Raw genomic sequence first — 20,309 nt, forward strand, 5'->3', positions numbered from 1 at the left:
GTTAACAGCTCTTGTGCAGGATGTTTTTCTTGTTGTTTAGCACAGCATTATTGCATATCAATCTTTCCACTGAGCTTGGTCTTTTTATGGAAAAAGACATTCCTTCCCCCCCCCCCCCCCCCAAAAAAAAAAAAAAAAAAAACCCACCCATACAGCTACTACAGGATGGTGAGGAAAATCACTTTCTAACCCTCCCCCTTGCCCATGTGGCAAGGCAGAGTGCTGCTACTGGCTCTAAACCAAACCTGCTGCATTTGATAACCTGTTCTTTAACTGAACTCTCAAGCTGGCTTTATCTGTTGTTTGCACACTTATTCCAGCTGCAGTCTGAGTCATGAGCAGGACAGTCTTTAACATGTGGCATTACTCATAGGCAGTGTTAATCATAACCAGACACTTAGTGCTGGCTTCCTAAGGACTACAGGAATATTGCCATATGTTGGGAAAGTTGAACTAGTGCATATTGCAGAAAGCACACATTTAAATGTTACTTGCTGAACACATGTACCTTATCAGGTTATGCATTTCAAAAATGAGGGAACACTTTGAGTATTTGAAGGGGGGAAAGTCATCTCTGCCACAGACCACACAAGAACTGCAACCATGAAATGGCACAATCTTGAAGTATGTGGCTTAAATCAAGTCATCTTGCAAAATACTAGGCAAAGTATTGAAGTACTTCTGCAGCTTCAGTTACTTAAAGCAGAATTGCTGAATCGCAAACCAAGGTTAAAGTACAGTTACACTTTGTTTTGTGCTTGAGCAATTAAATAATCTGAAGCTTGCTTTATATATTAGCTCATACAAGTTGGTGATAGTAGAAGTGCTTCAATAGACGATTCGTCAAGTATGGGTTTTAACTTAGTCTCTCTAAGGTGAGAAGAAAAAGAACGGTTAAAAACAAACAAAAAAAGCAGCTTAAAGGCTCAGCTCTTATAATTGATACCAAAGAGGAGATTAGGGGAAGATAAGCAAGTGTGTATATTGAACACATCAGTTAAACAAAATAAAATCTCAGTAAGAAGTGAATGTGTCCTTGTTTTTCTGGTTTTCTGTATCTTTCTCACATATCTATTAGAAAAAAGGGGCCCCAGTGTTGGCAGCTCTTGAACAAACAGAAAACTGCCTCCTGTTCTGTAATATTAAATGTGACTGACCTTGCGATCACACGAACTTGAAACATTATTCAGAAACTGGTACCACTTTATCAGTAAACTGAACTGAAGGTCAAGGTTGCATGCTGCTTATGGAAGTCATCTCTTTGATTCTTGCTAGTCTTGGTGCCTTTTGGTTTCAGGGGGAAAACATACTGAAAACCTGTGAAGCTGTTCTGGGTGACACAGTTCCTATAGAGCTGGTGGGGAGCCACACGTTTGTTGCATTTAGCGTGCCAATTGGATGGTAGAAGTAAAATCCCAAAGGTGCGATCTCCAGAATGAACTGGTACTCTTAACTGTGCATGTTGAGGCTTAGAGGGAGTGCTCTTGAAACTTGAGGCTTAACCAAAAGTAGTATTTGTTTTTAAATAAATAGACTTAAAGTGGTCTAGTGTCTTATTCAAGGACCAGACTGGGCACAGCAGCATCCCTGATAACACAGCATCTCAGAATTTTACTTTTTAAAAGCTGTTGCCTAATTTGCATGCACTTCTTACTGGTTTTCAGTTGAAGATTTGACTAAAAAGTGAAATGATTACATAACTATATAGCCTTATAGCTATAAAGAGAGTTGCATCATTGGAAAGGTACATTCTTCTCTGGCTTGTTCCCCATATCCAAAGAATATGTGGCAAAGATACTGATATTCTTACTAAGTAATTTGGTCACTGGCATCAGATTATGTCAAATTTAATACAGAATGAACCATGACAGTTGCATCTGCAAGTGGTGGGTAAAAAATGGTTTATTAGTATTTTTAAATTTTTTAGATGCTTTGATTTGTGACCAGCAGGTAACTGCTACAGTAATGTCTATGGAGTAATAATCCCTCAAGGTGTGAAACTTCCTACTTAGTGAGATGTCACCATTTTGAACAAACATTGAATTGAGGAAGCTTCTCTTTTAGCTGCAGTAGACTGATACAAAAATTAGCTGTTTAGTCCTGATTTCAGCTACTGAGCTTTTATGCTCTGCTTTACACTTTGCATTCCTCAGCTCTAAGAGGGGTGAAAATCTGCTGGGGCGGGGGGGATGTTATTAATGATTCTTACATATTGACAGAACCCAAAACGCTGCAGCCTGAGTTGAAGTCTCATCATGTAAGATGTCCTTTTTTCCTTTTTTTTTTCTTTTTTTCTTTTTGGTCATCAAATGGAGTTTCCGTATGAAATTTTGTATAATAAATTTTTGATGATAATTCCTAATAATAAATGAATGGGCTTTGGAAACTTCTCTATTACAATAATCTGTATGATCCCTACCAAGGGAAGACTAAGTGCCAGAGGTTAGCTGGGGATCAGATTTGAAGAAAGCTGAGGGACTGGCATGAAATGTGCTATACACTGACAGTGGCGACTTCTGCTGGGGTTATAAGTGTGCAGAAGTATTTTGTGGGAGGCACTGCTTAAACCTTTAGTGATGTGAGAAATTCCACAAGTCTCAGTGGAAATGATGCTATCTGAGTTCTGACATAATGAACTACGCTGCTGCTCTGGTATCAAGAGGACTTGAATGGGGAGGAAAAAAATGCTATGAAGCATACTCTTGTGCTGAATGTCCCGTTACACAGTGAGGGCTGGGTATACAGAAACACCTTGCAGCTCAGTCTTTATATTTAATGGGAAGGAAGTTGACCAAAACTACTTAAGCTGTAGCTGTTGCATGGTTGGTTGATTTTTTTTTTTTATTTTTTTTTTAATTTTTTTGTTCTCCCCCCCTCCTTTTTCCTGCTCCCTCTCACTCCTCTGATTTGTCTTTGCAATGTCTTCAAATTTTGGAAGCTTCTTTACCCTGGAAGCAAGGCTTTTGAACGGGTGTTCTTCTCTCATTTTCAAAAGTGAATTAAGCGTATACAGGGGATCCAGCGTATGGATCACTGGCAAATTAAGAGCAGAAGCGTTGGCTGAAAAACACAGCAGTCTGAACACTGCAGAAGGAGCGACAGGAGATGAAAGGTTTAGGATTTAATCAATTTAATTAAGATTAAAAACTGTGCACATAGGAAGAGCTAAAGAAATGTGAAAGAAGAATATCATGCCACATGAGCTATTCAAAATAAATAGTTTTAATGCAAGCATATATCTGGGAATTTGGAGCACTTCTCCTTGGCTTGTCTCTTGGTTTGTGAGACAGGACTGGAGAGTAGAACTAAACTATAACTTCAGGTATGAAAATATTTACTTGGCATGTAATTTGGACTTGTCTTCTTAGGAGACCCTGTAAAGTAAGGAGAAGAGTACATGTTGGTAAATGTTTTATGGACCACAAAATTCTAAAAGAATTGTACAGTAAGAGAAATACCCATTTGAGTAGCTTTAGGAAATGTTAAATTAAAAAGCTTATCTAATCTGCCTATTTAAACTAGCTATTTAAATAATCAGTATTATATATTATTATCACTCATTGCACAGAGATCACTGCTGCTTTTTTAACTGAGTGTTGCCATACCATATACCTGTCAAAAAGTCCATGTCTAGCTAGAACAGTTTACTAAAGCCTGGGTTTTCAGTCTACTTCTAGGCAAGATTTCTAGTTCCTTTTAGTTTCTCCCTTGTTAATATATGAAATGACTGAACCCTGGGAAAAACACACTTGCGGGACTGTCAGGCCAGGAAGTTGTGGTGGAGAATATGTTTTGAGATAATCTGGCAGAGGTAGGCAGGTCAGTTTGGGTCTAGACTGAGCTGTTATCTCTGTGTTAGGACATTTTTACCAACAACAGAGCTTTGTGTGGTGTTTGCACAGCAGTGGTGTCTGGAAACCTTGTGGCCTAATAACAATGCTGGATTCCAGAAAATTATTCCCTCCTCAAGAGCCCCCCCCCCCCCCCCCAAGCTGCACCTTTTCCTTTATAGTTATCTAGCTGACCAGTTCTCTGCATCAACAAAACCAGTTTTTATCTTGACTTGGAGAATGGGAGGACGAGCATAATTGAATATGTCTTCTAGCAATGTCCCTTCTACAAAACCCACGCTCCTTCCTGAGGGGGAGGTTCTGTCCTTATTCATAATTCTAGGCCCAGGTACGTGTGTTCTTGTTTTTTGTTTGTATGGGGGTTTTTGTTTGTTTGTTTGTTTTCACTTCTGTGTGAAAGCTATAGTAAATCAAAATGTTGATGTGCCTTTTGTCTTCAGTAGCGCAAATGACCCTTTTGCAACTGTTTCAGTTGGCAGAAACGAGTGCAGCTCTGAGGATCAAATTGCTGTAATGGAATAGATCTCTGCTGTAGTTGGCCTAAGCACTTCCCTGGCTGTGCCTAGCCTGGCGTGAGTGACCGTGCTGCACAAACGCAGCCAAGCTGCTGTGCTATTCTGGGGACTGCAGCATGCTTGTGTTGCTTAGTCCTGGGGTGAAAGGGGATGACGGATCTCTGTAATATGTAACTTGAGTTGCTCTGAAGCTGTCCCACAGTTCATTGGGAAAGAACATGTTGTGTGCTCTAGCAAATGGGAAATTATAGAAAAAGAATTGGGGGACATTGGTATTTCAGTGACCTGGGCTGACAGCCTGCTCATTTTGCAGAGAGGACATAACTAGCATAGGGTAAAGCATAAAGGAAAGCAGGGCCTTGGCTATTTTTTAGTACTCATGCTTCTAACTTTGCCAGTCTAGCTTTGCTCATGAAATTTCTTATTTTAATTGTTTATGTTGGAACTGGAGGATGAGTGAGACAGTACCCAAGTAAGAGCCTGCATTAGCACAGCACCTTAGGTATGTCCACTTGCATGGTAGTGTATCTGTGCTTTCCCAAGTGTTACTGGCTAGAGCTTAAAAAAAAAAAAAGTCCCTAATATATTCCTGCTTGCTTAAAAGTTGGACTAGAGAGTCTTAAGCTAATGAAAAGAAATTTCTTACTGGAAACGATATTTTATTTGGCTGTAGCTTTGGGCAGTACCAAGCATGCTACTTGGAGCAGAGATGAAAAAATACAGGATAACTAGTCATGCTGTGAGGCTCAAGGATGGAGACTCGTGCTTCTCCTGCTTGCATGCTCTCCTCGTATTCATTTAATATCAGTTTTTAGACTGCTTGGCTTGCTTACTATTAAACAAAATTACTTTTCCACAGAGTGCCTGGAGTTATGGCTGGGGGTTAGTAGTGATGAGATTCTTGTGAACTGGCTCCTGTAGGACTGAGAAGAAAGCAATACTCTGCAATGATTGCATCTTTTATTGGAGATTTCTGTGACTTGATAGATGCAACAGAAAAGTTTATTTCCTTCAGCTAGAAAGAATGCATCTGTGTTTTTTCTCTTGTCAGAAAATGGCTGAATGTTAGCATTTGCAGTGGAATAAAAAGTTACTGTTTATCCTACTTAATGGTAAGATCATATCAATAAACAATCCTTTCTGCAATGTACAGCCCTAATGAGGCTGGAGAATTAAAAACAAAATAACTATTTTTAATTCAGTGGGAAATGTCTGCACTGAATACAATGTACTTTAATATTGATTAGAGAGTTAGGCTACTAACCTAGTAAAAGACAGGTTTTTTTTCTCCATTGCATAGGAGACAGCTCTTGCACAACCTCAGTTGCCTTTTGACAGGAGCAAGCACTTACCTTAAAGGGACTAGCTTAGTAAATATTCTGCCTTTTCTTCCTAGTCTGGCCAAACTTTTTAATTCATCTATTGAATGGGCCAGTTCCTTGTTCCAGCTCACCATATGGCTATTCAAACATCAGAGTTGGCACAGGGCAGGCAGCAGGAATTCATGGTTAGAGGGTCAGAGGGACAGGTGTCCCTTTCAACAGCAGCCCACATATCTCCATCTTAAAGTAACTGCAGACCTATGTTTTTCCCATTCTGGTGAAAGAAAAGCAAATTCTGAAACATTGCTTTTTTTCCTCCTTTTTCTGCCCTCTCAAAATAAAACTGAAGTGAAGATAATATTGCAGACATAATAGACTATAAACGTGATTAAGAAAATAAGATCTCATATTTAAAAGGCAAAATAAACCTGAGAGATTGAGAACTTAACTCTTAAACTGCATTTCTTGCAGAACCTCAGCTAATGACTGAGTCATGTATTCAGCTACACTTCCATGGTGCAGTAGTGCATAATAATAAAGCTTCCTGTTCTGATGTGAGTTTGTTGAAAATGACGGAGGATACGTTATCCATGTTAACTTAAAGCTTCACATCAAACAAAGGCTGCACATTGATTTCTAGTCTGCAGGCCATGTCTTGTTAGTTCATGCCTAGAGCTCTGTTTGTTCATATATATAGTGCTAGAGGTATAAAACGAGCTGTTGTATTCTACATTATGTAATACCTGCATAAACAAGGTTGTGTGTGTGACAGTTATGCTGTCTTTCAGCAAGTCTTGTGGCTGCTGGCCATTGTTTTGTTCTGCAAACTGCAATCTTTGTTCAGTTTCCTAAATTTCTTGAACTGTGTTGAATTCCAGCATTTGTGCTAGCTGAAATACAAAGTGGCTCATGGGTTTTATGCAAAGGAATCTGTTTTAAGTTTCCTATACATGCAAAAAGGGAGTAGGTGTTTTGCAAGCCTTCTTGGGGCAAGGGGGGGACAGACCTGGAGGATATGAAGGGGGCTTTTCTCTCCTGTGTTACCTAGTGCTAACAGGGCACTGGTGTTTCAGTCTATGCTGCTAGGTTATTGATTGGCAATGGAACAGGGAGGTCTGTGGTTCAGCAGGTCCAGGGAGATGGCTGATCATTGCTACTTCTAAATGCTTTATGTTGCCTCAAGCACTATGCAGGAGTCCCAGGGTGAATGTGGTGTTTCTGAGCTTTTCCATTCTCTTGGAGGATCTTGCTTGAAAAAAATGTTAAGATCCCTGATGCTCGTGTGCAAACTCCATAGCTCATAATTCATGAGCTTGTAGTACTGTTGTTGTTGGAGTCCCCTTTCCCCACAAAGGTGATGCTTTTATCTGCATCCAGCAACTGCTGGAGTTGGAGGGTGGATAGTCTCTCTGGCTGCCTGTACATCTGCTCAGCGTCTTAATGGAAGACTGTACAGTTATGTGAGGAGGACTGTGCCCAGTAAGGGTGTCCTTGGGATATCCACAGAGACAGAACTTTATATCCTACAACTGTCTGGATTCTCAATCTTTATTCTCATCCCTAGATCTCTTGGAGACTTTTGCTCCATGTTTTTTTAACATATTAATCTAAGGCTGTGGGGGTTTTGTCAACATCTTTGTTTTGTTTGGGGTTTTTCAGGGGATATTCTGTCTGAAGGGCAATGCTGATGCCTCCTGTGCTTTCCCTTTTTCCTTCCACCCCTTCCTCATTTAACAAAACAAAATCAAAACACACTACTGCCTAACCCCTCCCTCCACGCCAAATTCCCAAAGCCAACCACGTACATGTGTACACACACTTGAGGTGGCTTATGCCTTACTATTTCTGAGCTTCTTGGTTTGGGAAAAATCCTTACAGTGGATTTCTGCAGCACTGATTGCTGTTTGTGGGCTCTTGAGACTTTGGGTCAACTGACTTGCTTTTAAGTATAAGCTTTTCTAGCTGTAACCAATTATGGATCCAGATACTAATTATAACTGTAGTAGAATCTTGTGCTTTTTAAAAGAGCACACCAGAAATCACACAGGGCTTTTTTTCATATGCTTAGGTAGATATGCTATCTACTTGCTCTCTCAAAGTTTGTATGACTGCTGTTTTTTCTCAGAGTAGGGCTTATCTCAAAGGAGAAGTGATCTTCTGCACCTTTGTCCTCTGGAGTCTGACCTCTTGTACTGAGACAAATCCCAGAAGTGCTGTTTGATTTCCCCATGCCATTTGGGAGCTTTTCCTCTAGGAAAACTGTATTCTCTCTCTGGCTTGCTGTTAGCTTCATGATGCTGTGAACATAGTAGGATTGATGAGAAAAAACTGGAGGGAGAAATGTGTAAATCTCCCAGGGAAAATTGTTGGACAGAATAGGAAATCTGTAGGAAGTGCAATTATCGAAGATTTCAGAATAAGGTAAGATAAAATCCTATTAAAACAAATCTTTAACAGTCACAGAGCAAATCAATAGGTATTAAAGGTAAAACTTCCTATAAAATAATAATAATATTAATAAAAAATTACCTATGGAGTTCTACTCTTGAAACATCTTAGAGGACTGAAAGTGCAGGAGGACTTCCTATACCCTAATAGGCAAAATCTTTTTAAACTAAGGGCTTTTAAAGTAATAGAGCTTTGTTTGGAAAAAAAGCTGAGAAGGTTTTGAATGAAAAATGATCTACAAGTTTTCAGTATTAAAACTAAATTTTAAAAATATGACCTGGGTTAGCGGAATAGATTCTGGTAGATTTAATAGAATTTTGTACCCTTAAGGTAGGGATGTGAGATGTCAGCTGCTAGGAAATTTTTGTGAAGCCACATGATTACACCCCCAAAAGTCTGTCTAGGAAATAGAGGACACTGTATTTTAAAATTAAATAGGCAGGCATGTGCATACCTATATTAGTACTGCTTTGGTGGAAGGGCAAATACTTGAAATTATGCTAGAAACTTATGAGTAGCAAATAATTCTGCAATTGCAGAGACCCTTCCGTTCATGTCTGTGGCTTCTTGCTAGAAGCCACAAAGTGGCTGAGAGTTTCTCTCCATTCCTATGTGTATTTTTAGAAATGAACTACTAGACCATAAGATTAAGAAGAAACTTGTGCTCAGGATGTGTGTGGTGTAGAGAACATACTTTCATTACAGAGTAAGCATTAGCTGGTGAAAAAAATGCTGGAAATTATTTTATCCTATTACAAGAAAGTTTCTATGAAGTCTATTTGTACTCTTTAAAACAAACATTAAAAACAGGAGGATGGATGAAGAGTGAAGAAAGAGACTGTATTTGAAGGATACTATTTCTAAAATATCAAAGAGCTTCTCAGAAACAGGATGTCAGGGAAGATTGTATGGTCAAATAACTGTCTTTGATAGAAGCATGTTATTACCAGAACAGCTCTAGACACTTGTACTATATTCAAGGAAACTTGATAGCATCACAAATACTTCTCAGCAACAAGTGAAATGCTGAATCCTCTTGAGAACAGGCATTACAGTAGTATTACCAGATGATTTTTTGTGATGGTTCTGCTGCTTCAGTAGTTCAAAGGTTTTAGTTGGGAAGCTTATTCCTTTCTAGTGGAGAGACTCAGGGGGGTTGGGGGCGAGGTGAGGGCAGTAGGGATTTGGTTCTGTTTCCCTTGGTGATGCCTGCTCTGTAAGTGACTTCAAAGAGGAGTAAAATGAGGCTTGAAAAGCAGAGGCATGCTTCATAAAGAGGCAGGGATTCTCTAAATGGTCCGGAATTGTTGCCCTGTATTAGTCAGTAGGGTTAAAATAGTAATATGTTTAATACATGTGTCCTGGTGTTAAGCTACCTTATGCATATAATATTACATAAAGGACTCTTTTGGTCATACTTCTGGTATCTAGTTTGCCTTATATTTAATGGAGCTATAAGGCAAGAGCTGATTTCTTTATTTTCCTTTAAAACTGCTTTATTCTCCTATGCGGTATTACTGGCCTGTTTCAACCCAGAGCTGTTGCTGTTGTCTTTCTATGAGTGAGTCAGGGTGGCAGGAAGAGTCTTTGGGGCAGGGAGCAAGAGGCCTGAGCCTATTAAAAGTAGTATCAGTTTGAAGCTACCTGCTTAAAAATACCATGGAATTTGCCACTGCAGTAGCTGGCTTATGAGAAATGACTCAATCTAACAAGCAGTATCAGAAAACACAATTGTAACTAGAAGAACAGCTGCTACTTCTGAAATTAAATACAGCAGTGATCAGTCACACTGACACTTCTGTGGTATTTCTCACCCTTCTGTAGACTTACTTTTGGAACAATATAAATCTGCCTACAGGTAGAGGGTGCAAGAAAGGCTTCAGGAGTCTCCAGAGTTGTTGGAGTTGATGCTGTGCAAGTCTGCAAGAAACATCTAGGATTGTGTAAAGCCTATAGTTAATTGCATGCCTTCTACAGGTCATAGAGCAGCTCCAGATCTTAGCTATGACTACAGAGGTTACTCTCATAATGCAGGAATTAAATTTTCATGTAGATATTACATCAGGGTTTCTTGTTTGCAGCTTTATCAGGCAGAAAAAAAGTTCAGAAGTTTGCCCTGAATACGTGCTGCTTAAGGGAATTCAAAGATCTTCTGTGGGCTGTCATGTGGAATAAAAGTCTCTATGAATCAGATTTTTCAAAAGTTTTTTTTTTTTTTTTTGAAGCTTTCCCCATCTTCTCCCTCCTTTAGAAATAAAGCCATTTTCCCCATCTATCTATCTGCAGTTACATAACTGTTTTCTTAATATGACTGTAAAATGTCTTTGCCAACTACAAAAAATGCTTACGTGGAAAAAACTTACTACAGCAAGATATTTTCAGCTGTCTTCAGCAGAATTTAGTGGGAATAGGGGAAAGGGGAAAGAATAGCCAGTATCAAAGAGTTGGCTGGTGATTTGTAGACCACCAGCATGTGCTCCAAGGACCCACTTCTGGTCCATCACACATGCCAGCAGCGTTCTGGTCTACTGTTAGTAAAGCCAGAGGTAATATCAATGTAAGAGCTTTAAAACACCTTTTCCCAAACAGAAGTTGAAAGAACTGTATGACAGATAATTTTTAAGGTGGCTATACAGTATTTTTCCCTTTTGCCCCAGTGGTGAAATTAAGGCCCCCAGATATATGCAGAGTGCCCACTACTTACAGGAAATGTTTACCTTCCAGTTCAGGCTTAGTTGTAGCTTCTTCAGAGTCTGATTTCAACCTGACCTTGCTATTAAAGGGAACCAGTTATGGGTATGGTTGATCTTTTTGACACTCCATTTATAGCTGAAAAATTCTGTATGCCAAAATTATGATGTAAGTTACTCTGAGAAACCAACTAAACATTCCCCAGATGTTTTACTTTGGAAAGTAGCACCTTTGCATGTACAGTGCATGCTCTATGCATGTGTTGACATTGTAAATGTAATGCTTCTTCAAGGTAGCCATGGCTTTTGAAGTTGGCAATGGAGGGATTTACCAGAAGTTCAGTGTGTTTGTCTTCGTGCCTGAAGCCGGTGTTTTAGTTAGCTGTTATGATACTGCAAGACTGTCAGTTAAGGTCTTGTACTAGACCTGAAGTTCCTAGATGGTACTGAAAGGATATACTTGAAATGTTAAGTATAATTTACAACTGTATTGTTCCCATTGATAAATACGGTAACTATGTTGCCTTTTTTGGTGACAATTAAGTTTCAGAATAAATTTAACGATGTAGACTGATGTAGACAGCTAGACTGTGAAAAGCTTTTCCTACAGCTGAAGTACGAGGTCTCTGTCCTAGACAGAGTAAAGTAGCAGACAAAGCATTTTGGATTAGATGGGAAGGTAATAAAATTATGTTTTGTGGTGTCATGGCATAAGTTTACGAATCAACATAAGCAAAAACATAGATATACATGGAATACAGCTATAGCATGGCTGAGGAGAGAGAAAAGAATGGGAATTTAATACATCCACTCATTTACCAGAGTAGTAAAATGGAATTACTGCCTAATTCAAGTTATATTAATATGCAGCTAGAAAGGACAAGGAATAGACTGTTAAGTTAAACCTGAAACACAGCAATGACAACCGAGGAGCATGACTCTAGAGTTTATCAGTAATTGAATACAAGTTAGTTGTGACGCTTTACAACTACAGCTAAAATACTGTGCTAGAAGTTGATACTACTAAAGGTAGCTGGAATGGAGTATTCAGCTAAAAACATCAGCTCTATGTATAGTATACGTGAACTTTTACTATACTCAAGCTGCTAATGTGCTTCCAGCTTTTAGAGCATAGATAGGTATCCATATTGGGAAGACTGTCCATTTAAACAGTTGCCAGCTATTCTTTGTATCTGAAAGATGTGTAGCTATAATCAATGCAGGGGTAAGATAATGGTTTGATCTCTTTCTTTAAGCCATAAATAGTTCTGTTTATTACCATTCCTTTATCCTAAAAAAAAAAAATAGTCCTTTTGTCACACTAGTACAAATATAGTATGTTTTTTCTATACTGGATCAATATGATAGTGTTGAGTAGTTTTATATAAAACTACAAGATTAATAATGACTATCAAAGTCTGCCATAGCATATTTAACTGTTTAGTTGTTTCATAATTTTGCAAAAACATAGCATTTACAACATTTGTGGACATAATCACATCTCTGAATATCTATTTCAACTCTGTCTGAACACACCTGAGACAATTTTACGTAACTGCTTCTGCATTTACTGCATTTCATAACCATTTTTCTTTTCTTCTTAGCTTTACCTTCAGGCCAGAATGAAAGGAGACTGGGCAAGACTTGTACGTCCTACTCTACAATTTGGTCTTGTTGCTACATCTATCTATGTGGGTCTTTCACGTGTTTCTGATTACAAACATCACTGGAGTGATGTTTTGACAGGACTCATTCAGGGAGCAGTGGTAGCTGTGCTCATTGTAAGTAACTCATTAAGAGCTTTTCAAAATGTTGCTTTTATAAGCAGTAACTTAGACTTAAAGGCTTTGTTCAGAGGAAAGCATTACTGTCTTCCTAAAGATTTGAAAATTCTTGCGGGGGGGGGGGAGACGGATGACAAAACTCCTTGAACTGGGTATAGCAATAGTACTGTGGATACTGTAGCAGGACTCCTGGCCAATGCTGAGATAGATGCTGTTAGACAATATGAAATTGTTCCTATGCAAGAGTTGAATTCAGATAACTGAGATGGAGACGGCCAACTGCGTAAAAGCACCTGGGTGGGTAGCCTTTATATACCAACAACTTTTTCTAGTCAAATTCTAAATCTCAAGTATAATAGTAGAGGAGAGCTGTGTGTGAAGAAAGCAAGGCACAGTAAGCTCTCAAAAGAAGCTAAGGATAAGGACATCATGGAGGTGTCTGCTGCCAGCTTCTATAGTCTTAACTGTTGGATTTCCCCCCTTTTTTCCCCCCCCCCCCCCCTTCTTCTTTCTCTGTCTGATGGGGAAACTAAAACCCTTCACCCTTCTTTGTAAATCATTTGGGTGTTAAAGGGTGTTCACAACAATCAGCATGTGACTCTTAGCAGTACTGCTGAGTCCAGGAGGTTATCCTAAGTAACAGGAAGCCAACTAAATTTGGAGCTGCATGCCTGCTTCACTTAGTGGCAGCCAAGCAGTTGTGCAAGCTGTCACCAGAGTGCCATGGTTGACTTATTCATGGGAAGTGACAGATCAAGGAAGAGAGACTTCTGGTTCAGAGATATGAATTAATAGAGGTACTGATACTGAAGACTTCCTGTTTGCTACAATATCAATTCGTATCAGGAAGAATGCAGGGAAAGAGAAAGGGCAGGGATTGAAGAAACAAGGACATCATCATTAAGAAAAGCGTCGTGAAGGGTGCTGGCAATTCAGAGGATTTCTACAAGGGATGTTTTGTAGTGCAAGAATGAGCACAATGAAAACAACACTTGTCTGAGAGGTTTGGAGTCTTGCATACCCATAGATACAGAGGTGAGGTGGAAGCAACTGGAAATAAATGCAGAATTCACTCAACTCTGCTCCAAGTGGAAGCTGAAACTGATCTAATGCAACTGAAGGAACAGGCAGGTTAATCAGCTCTCACTACAGACTATGGCTTCTTCAGTCTCCTTAAACTGTGTCCTGTAATTCCAAGGCCTGAAGTGGGAGGGGAAGAGTTGACATAGCCCTTCTTTCATGGATGTCCCGTATATATTGCACTTCATGCACTACTTTGCCCAGCACTTCTAGTAATATGATTCAGTGAAGTAGACAGGATGGCAAGAGCTGCAATGCAGAGCAAGGCACCTTAGTCAGAGGATGAAGTGAGGTGGTATGTTCAAAGCAATGCAGGAAAGGGTAAAATAGAGTTGGGCTGGCAAGTGCAAGGGCCTGCTGTGAGCACATGCTGTCAGCCCACTGTGCTGCTGTGGGACTTGCTGAGGAGAAGAATCCAAGCTTAGTTCAACTAGCTGTAAAAGAAACACAAGCAAGAATGATGTTTGTGAGAATAATGGTGACTGGCCACTGAACACTCTTGCTCAGCTGAATGAATAGCTCTGTCTGCATTCTGCCCTGTGCTATGCAAATTCTGGAATAAATTTAACTGTATATTCCAGGTGCATCTTACTCTTTAATCTAAAGCCATTCAAACTCTTAACTATTGTAATGCCTGACATTGACAAAGCAGTTGCAAGCAGTAACACAACCCTTGGTTTCAGCTTAGCCATTAATTGTTTAAGTGGTCACCTGGGATACCAGGTAGCTGGAGAAGAAGCCCTTTTGTAAGGGAGAGAGGCTGAAGTTTGATGAGACTTCTTAGCTGTTTTGAAACAAAGTAATATTCTGATCTGTTTTGATTTTGAGCATGGGATTTATCTTTCTGCTACTACAAAAGCACTTGCCCATTGTTTCTAGATTTACAACTGCAGAAGCTTAATACTGATTTGTTCACTTAGGTTGTGTACGTGTCTGACTTCTTCAAAGTGAGAGTATGTACGTTTCAACCAAAAGAAGATTCCCATACAACCCTACATGAGACTCCAACAAATGGAAATCACTTTGGTAGCAATCATCAACCATGAAGAAAGATCCACCTCAACTCTCTTGCTCTCTGAAAGAAAACAATTCCAAAAGTCTCTATGTAATATAAATAAATGCCTTTAAGGGACTGCTGCTGCTCTTGGATGCTCACTTTACCTGTATATAGTAACATTTACCACCATTATGTATATCTAAACTTTAAATATCTGTTGGTTCAAGCTTTTGCTTAAAAAAAAAAAACTATTCAAACTGTAAATTTTTTATTAAAAATGTGGTAACACTTACATTACATACTGCTGTTTGTACATGCCTTGTTGAAATGGTTATGGTTTAAATACACACAATTAAAAACTAAATGTCTTGACTTGAGATGGAAGTAAGGTGCACAGCTGATGCCAGTTGAACTCTAAAATTGTTCCAGCTGGAGAGTGGGGATTGATCCAGTACAGTTTTTGGAAGACACCTTCAGTTACAGGTAAAGGCTTGCAGCAAACACAATATCTCTCTTGATCTTTGTAATCCCTACCAAAAAGGAAAAGATATTAATGTCCAGCAATGATACCTAGAACAATCGCTTCCATATGCTATAAGCATAGTTACAGACAACTACCCTTTTTGTAACAGAGAAAGTGTTACTGCAGTTGAACAGAAGTCATTCTACATCTGTTTTCAGTCACAAACATGGTACATGTCAGCATGCAGCAAAAAAAATACCTATTTAGGTAAATTTGACTTAACATCGGTGCTGTTTACAGAGAGAACAATGATACTCTCTTCCATTAAGTTATTAGAAATCAAAAACAGGAAGTTGTCTTTCTTTACAAAAAGTGTGTTGTTGTCAACAATACCTACCCTCTGCAAACTTGTTTTCCAACTCTGTGTTTCCAATGGCTTTTGCAGCTTGGCACATCTGTCGAAGCAGTTCTTCTAGCCGTCTCATACAACGAATTATGCTACCTGTAGAGAAAGAGTGAGGGATCATATTTTGTTCTCCACTGCATCAGGTCACAATTCTTCAGTTACTTAGGCCTGGTTTGGACCAAGGCCATACTTCCTTCACCATTCTGTCCAGTGCTTTGCAGAATTTTTCTAGAAGCTGAGTGTAAGAACAGCCCTATGCCTTAAACAAGTTCCATCTAGATGAGTATTCTGCTTAACAATACTCTTTTTTCCATCAGCCGTTTTCTTAAAGCCATCTCCATGTGCTTGTCCTGTTCTTACTTCTTTGCTAATATTTTCACAGCCTCTAACTATTTTCTGCTCAGAGGAAGCCTAGAGCTTACTATGTCTGTTTTGTAATTCCCAGTGGATTGCTTTCAAGTACTTGTCCAGACTTCCCTCAAATGCATGTAGGTTTCAGATTTGCGTTTGCTGCTTCAAGAATCACCCTGTGTTGGCCATCTGGACTTAGTTTCTCATGGCTTTTTTTGATAGCCCTTAGTCCATTTGTTGGAAGAGGCAGTAAACAGTCTACCTTATATACCTGTTCTGTACCTCTCAGGAATCTGTAGACCACTACTGTACCTACTCAGGTCCAGCCCCTTGTCCAAGCTGAAGAGTAATTCCAGAAGTAATTCTGTGCCTGTCACCATTGTTGTCATCCTCCATGCATTCTCTAGTTACAGGACTTTATTTTTTTTTTTTTTTTGAGATAAAGGCACCAGGATTGCATCTAGTATTCCAGACAGCTAAACTACAGCTTTCATCATCTATTGCTCTGCTACCTGAAAAAAACCTTAACAGCTGTAGTTTTAACTGTATGGGAAATAAGTTACAACTTTTGCTACCCTTCTGGTACATGAAGGCTTGATATCCTGCTTACCCTTTCAGTTTACAAAACTTCTGTTTTTTTTAATAAAAAATAGGTCTAAGAGTAATTCCTAAGAGAAAGTACTTAATAGTCTAAACTGAAATTGAGTTCTCCATTCTGATCTTTTGGGCTGCTATACAAGTAAGTTAACTGACTGCTTACTGAAGTACATACAATTTCACTCTTGAAATATCTCCTGTAATGCAGTTCTCACCTTAATTTCTACTACAGTTAAAAACATCTGCTTGAAACTATTCATCATCTTTTCCAACTTGCTTCTCAAAACAGCCCAATGTACTGTAGCAAGTGGCACACAATAAGCATAATGCTTAAGTTGTTACATTGGAATGCAATCAGGATGCTCTTTGGTCATTTTGTCCAGCATCATCACACAGCTAGAGTCAAATTAGTTAATGTGAAATAACTCTCCAAATACTAAAATACACATCAACTGTTTTAAAAAAATAGGCTCAGTTCCTGCTCTGGACACAGCACAGTATCTGCAGAAATACTGGCTATACAAAGACCATTCTACAGAGCCGATGTGACTGTGTTAGGATGTTCCTGTCCCATGAGAAAAGACTTCTAAAAAATAATATTCGTATGGTTCCACTATGTTATGTCACGTTCTACGGTAAGAATAATTTGTATGAGGAAAACTGTCTGTAAAAACGATTGCAAAGGCAGGAGGTGAAAAACCATGTGGAGTTTATTGGACACAAAACACAAATCCAAAACGCGTGAACCGGGGCAGCTCCCCTGAGCACAGCCACGCTGCGTTCTGGCAGGCCCTGACTCCGTTGGTGAAGCTCCTGCTAGTCTCCATTTAAAAGGTCAACCCTGACACTCACTCATTCCAGTGGAAACAGCTACGCTGTTTACAGACAGCATAACTGGGGTTGTTGCAGACAAACTTTGTTGCACATGAAAAAATTGAAGGTTTGGGAATAATTTACTATTAGCTGTACTTTCTTCCACAAAGCAACATAGTCATCATTCAGGAATTGATTAATAGGGTACTTAGTTCCGTTTTGCCATTCTGCCCTACTGCTTTAAAAAGCTGTTCTAATTTCACAAATTTCAACACAAATTTCAATTTAATGACAACTCACTTTCACTAGCCAACCAACACTGCTCCTATTTGCAGCAAGGATGCTTTCTTTTGGAGCAAATATGCACTCAGCCTTATGCTACAACATGAAAAGGAAACCCTGCACTTACTTGCACAAATACAAGCTTTTGCACTTTACTGCAACGTAAAGGGGTTTCAGACACTTCACTATCAACACTGATAATACAACAGAGCTCCGTCTATTTTTAAGGCTTCCTCCTCACTAGCAATGGTAGAGGCACACCATCAGACTTGGGATGTCTGTCTAAAAAGTTGTGCTAGTGCCCGTTAGCCTGGAAAGCAGAACAAAACTGAACAACAGTCTCTCAGCCATGACGAGCACAGTTTTTCAGAAAGCACTTTTAATCGGTTGGGGGGGGGGGGCGGGGTCATGAAAAGCTAGTTTCAAAAAAATGTCCGGTAGCTTCCATTGTATCCTCTAAAGGTTGGACAGCTTTCTGCCTACTTAATTACATTTGTGCACAACAATTAAGTTTGGACTTCTTATAAAAGCAGCAAGTCCTTACTGGTAATTCTGCACTGCCCACAAGGCAAAATCTACCTCCTTTTAGGGCTTTCATAATCCACCACATGGTAACAAACACATCATAAATTTACACAGGAAGCATTAATACCTTAAATGAAAGTTTGTACTGAATGTCCATATAAGGACACAATATGTAGGGTTTTTTTAAATTCTGTTTTCGGAATCTGTTTTGAAATCTTTAGGGCTATGTCAAACTGACATGGAATTTTGTAACACTACACTGCATTTAAGGTAAGGGTAACTGGCACTGGAAGTCTGCAGTGCTTTCCTTCCTTTTGGACAATGTACAGAAAATCAGCCTGTTGCAAAGTGAAAGGAATAATCATGCATCAACCCCTGCCACAAAAGCTGAATTTCTCAAATAGGCTCGTAAGATTTAATTTTGAGGGAGCTAGCACTGTTCAAAGCAATAGAAGGCATGCCAAAAAGTCTAGGACAAAGCTGATTGACTAGTCTTAACCAAAATATGGTAAATGGAAAATGTTACTGTCTTTGTGTATTCCAAACAATCAAGAGATGACAGAAAAACAAAAGCCAGCTACTGCTTCCCATTTTGTTTTTCCTCTACTTAGGATGCCTTGCAGTAGATAAAATTTCTTCTAACAGCGTAAGTCACAGACATTCATTTCACTAGGAGGAATCTGCTCAATGCAAAATCAAAGACTCCTAGAATTCCCAGTGGTCACAGGAAAGCTGGTTTAGAAAGTGCCTGGGTCTATGCACTGGATTTTCAAAATGCATGAATTCCCTTGTTTAAGGGCTCCCATCTGCAACTGTGCAAACATGGAGGAAGCATCTGAGAAAGGCAAAACAAGGGTGACAATAATAACTTCAGAAACGGTTTTCAAACATCAGTCTTCACACCAGACTTGTAAAACTAGTGCACCCATCTTACCATCCTAGTAAAAGAGCAAATTAGGTTTTTCATTCTAACCTGACTTTCAGGTGAATGTTTTTTTCTTTTTAGGAAGTAAAAGCTCTAAGTGGTACTACTTTTTAAAATAAAGAAAAGTCTTAAGTATCAATCCTCAAGAGGCAGTTTGTAGTATTCCACCTTTATGAATCAAATTAATCCAAGTGCCAGGTTACAGGTAGACTTTTCAAATACATGTACTGCACTGTTATACTGACCTGTCCAAAACAGAGATTTGGTTACCACCTCTCACTTCTGTCATCATTAAGACAGCATGAGGAACTTTCAATATATCAAGTAAATAAAACACTTAACTGTAATGAAAACAAAGTGCAAGAGCTGAACTTTTTTTTATATGTGAAGCATTTTGAACAGGGTAGTTATGCTCTAACTAGTGAAGACGAGCATTACCACCTATTGCAATACTTAGGATTTCTGAGTTCTATAGAAAGTTTTAAAAATTAGATGTAATCCTTTTAAAAAGTTTTCTGTAGATTCTAAATCATCAACAGTGCAACTACAAATTAAGATATATGAAATTAGTATACAAAGCTTTTCCCAATTCATTTCAGCCACAGAAGAAATGGATACTTGAATACATCTGAGTTAAGAAATTATGATCTATTGTAAGGCTATGCAGAACTCAAATACGACATTTTCATATATCATATGCAACCATCATCTCACACCTCCTAAAAAATACTTGATTAAAGTAACATACCTTCAAAGACATCAGTCATTTTGCAAATGTGAGCAAAGTTAGCTCCATTTGCCCATGTATATACAACATCCATTAGGTTGGGTCTGAAAGAATTTAAGTAATTTTCTTCATCAACTTCCAGTTTTGCTTCAGCTGAGACCTTGGCGATTCTTTTAGCACATTCCTTTAAAATAAAATATTTTAAATTTATAATAAGCTTAAACAGATTAAATATTTAATCATCAGAAAAGGTACTACATACCAGATCAGCTTTCCTTTTCTGTGTGAAATTCTCCAAAAACAGAAAGTAAGCCACAGCTTACATTATTATTTAAGCCTGCCTGCACTAACAATTTAGTGTAGTAAGCAGGCTTATTATACAAAGTCCTTTAAAGGATGTTCTAAATTAGCATAACGGTTTATTGCAAACAAAATAACCCACTTTTAAAAATTGCAAAACCATGTGCAGTCGGTGCCAGCCAAATTTACTAATAACTGAAAATCAAGTCTTCATCCTGCACTCATTATACGCA

At 38.8% G+C, this 20,309-nt stretch overlaps 2 protein-coding genes across 3 annotated transcripts in view; one reads left to right on the forward strand and one right to left on the reverse strand.

The window, feature by feature from the left end:
* Window positions 1-14,984, forward strand: part of LOC112995756 (phospholipid phosphatase 1) — a 72,718-nt gene extending 57,734 nt beyond the window's left edge. For both annotated transcript variants that reach the window (XM_064501882.1, XM_064501881.1), the window contains exons 5-6: window positions 12,431-12,607; window positions 14,611-14,984. In XM_064501882.1, the coding sequence (XP_064357952.1) occupies window positions 12,431-12,607; window positions 14,611-14,736 (303 nt within the window). In that variant the 3' untranslated portion in view covers window positions 14,737-14,984. The remainder of the gene's footprint in view (window positions 1-12,430; window positions 12,608-14,610) is intronic.
* Window positions 14,939-20,309, reverse strand: part of LOC135324872 (exosome RNA helicase MTR4) — a 48,583-nt gene continuing 43,212 nt past the window's right edge. The window contains exons 25-27 of the mRNA XM_064501880.1: window positions 19,798-19,960; window positions 15,548-15,652; window positions 14,939-15,217 (exon numbers count right to left, since the gene is read on the reverse strand). Of these exons, the coding sequence (XP_064357950.1) occupies window positions 15,165-15,217; window positions 15,548-15,652; window positions 19,798-19,960 (321 nt within the window). The 3' untranslated portion in view covers window positions 14,939-15,164. The remainder of the gene's footprint in view (window positions 15,218-15,547; window positions 15,653-19,797; window positions 19,961-20,309) is intronic.

The sequence above is a fragment of the Dromaius novaehollandiae genome, chromosome Z, assembly GCF_036370855.1.
Source record: "Dromaius novaehollandiae isolate bDroNov1 chromosome Z, bDroNov1.hap1, whole genome shotgun sequence".
NCBI classification, from domain to species: domain Eukaryota; kingdom Metazoa; phylum Chordata; class Aves; order Casuariiformes; family Dromaiidae; genus Dromaius; species Dromaius novaehollandiae.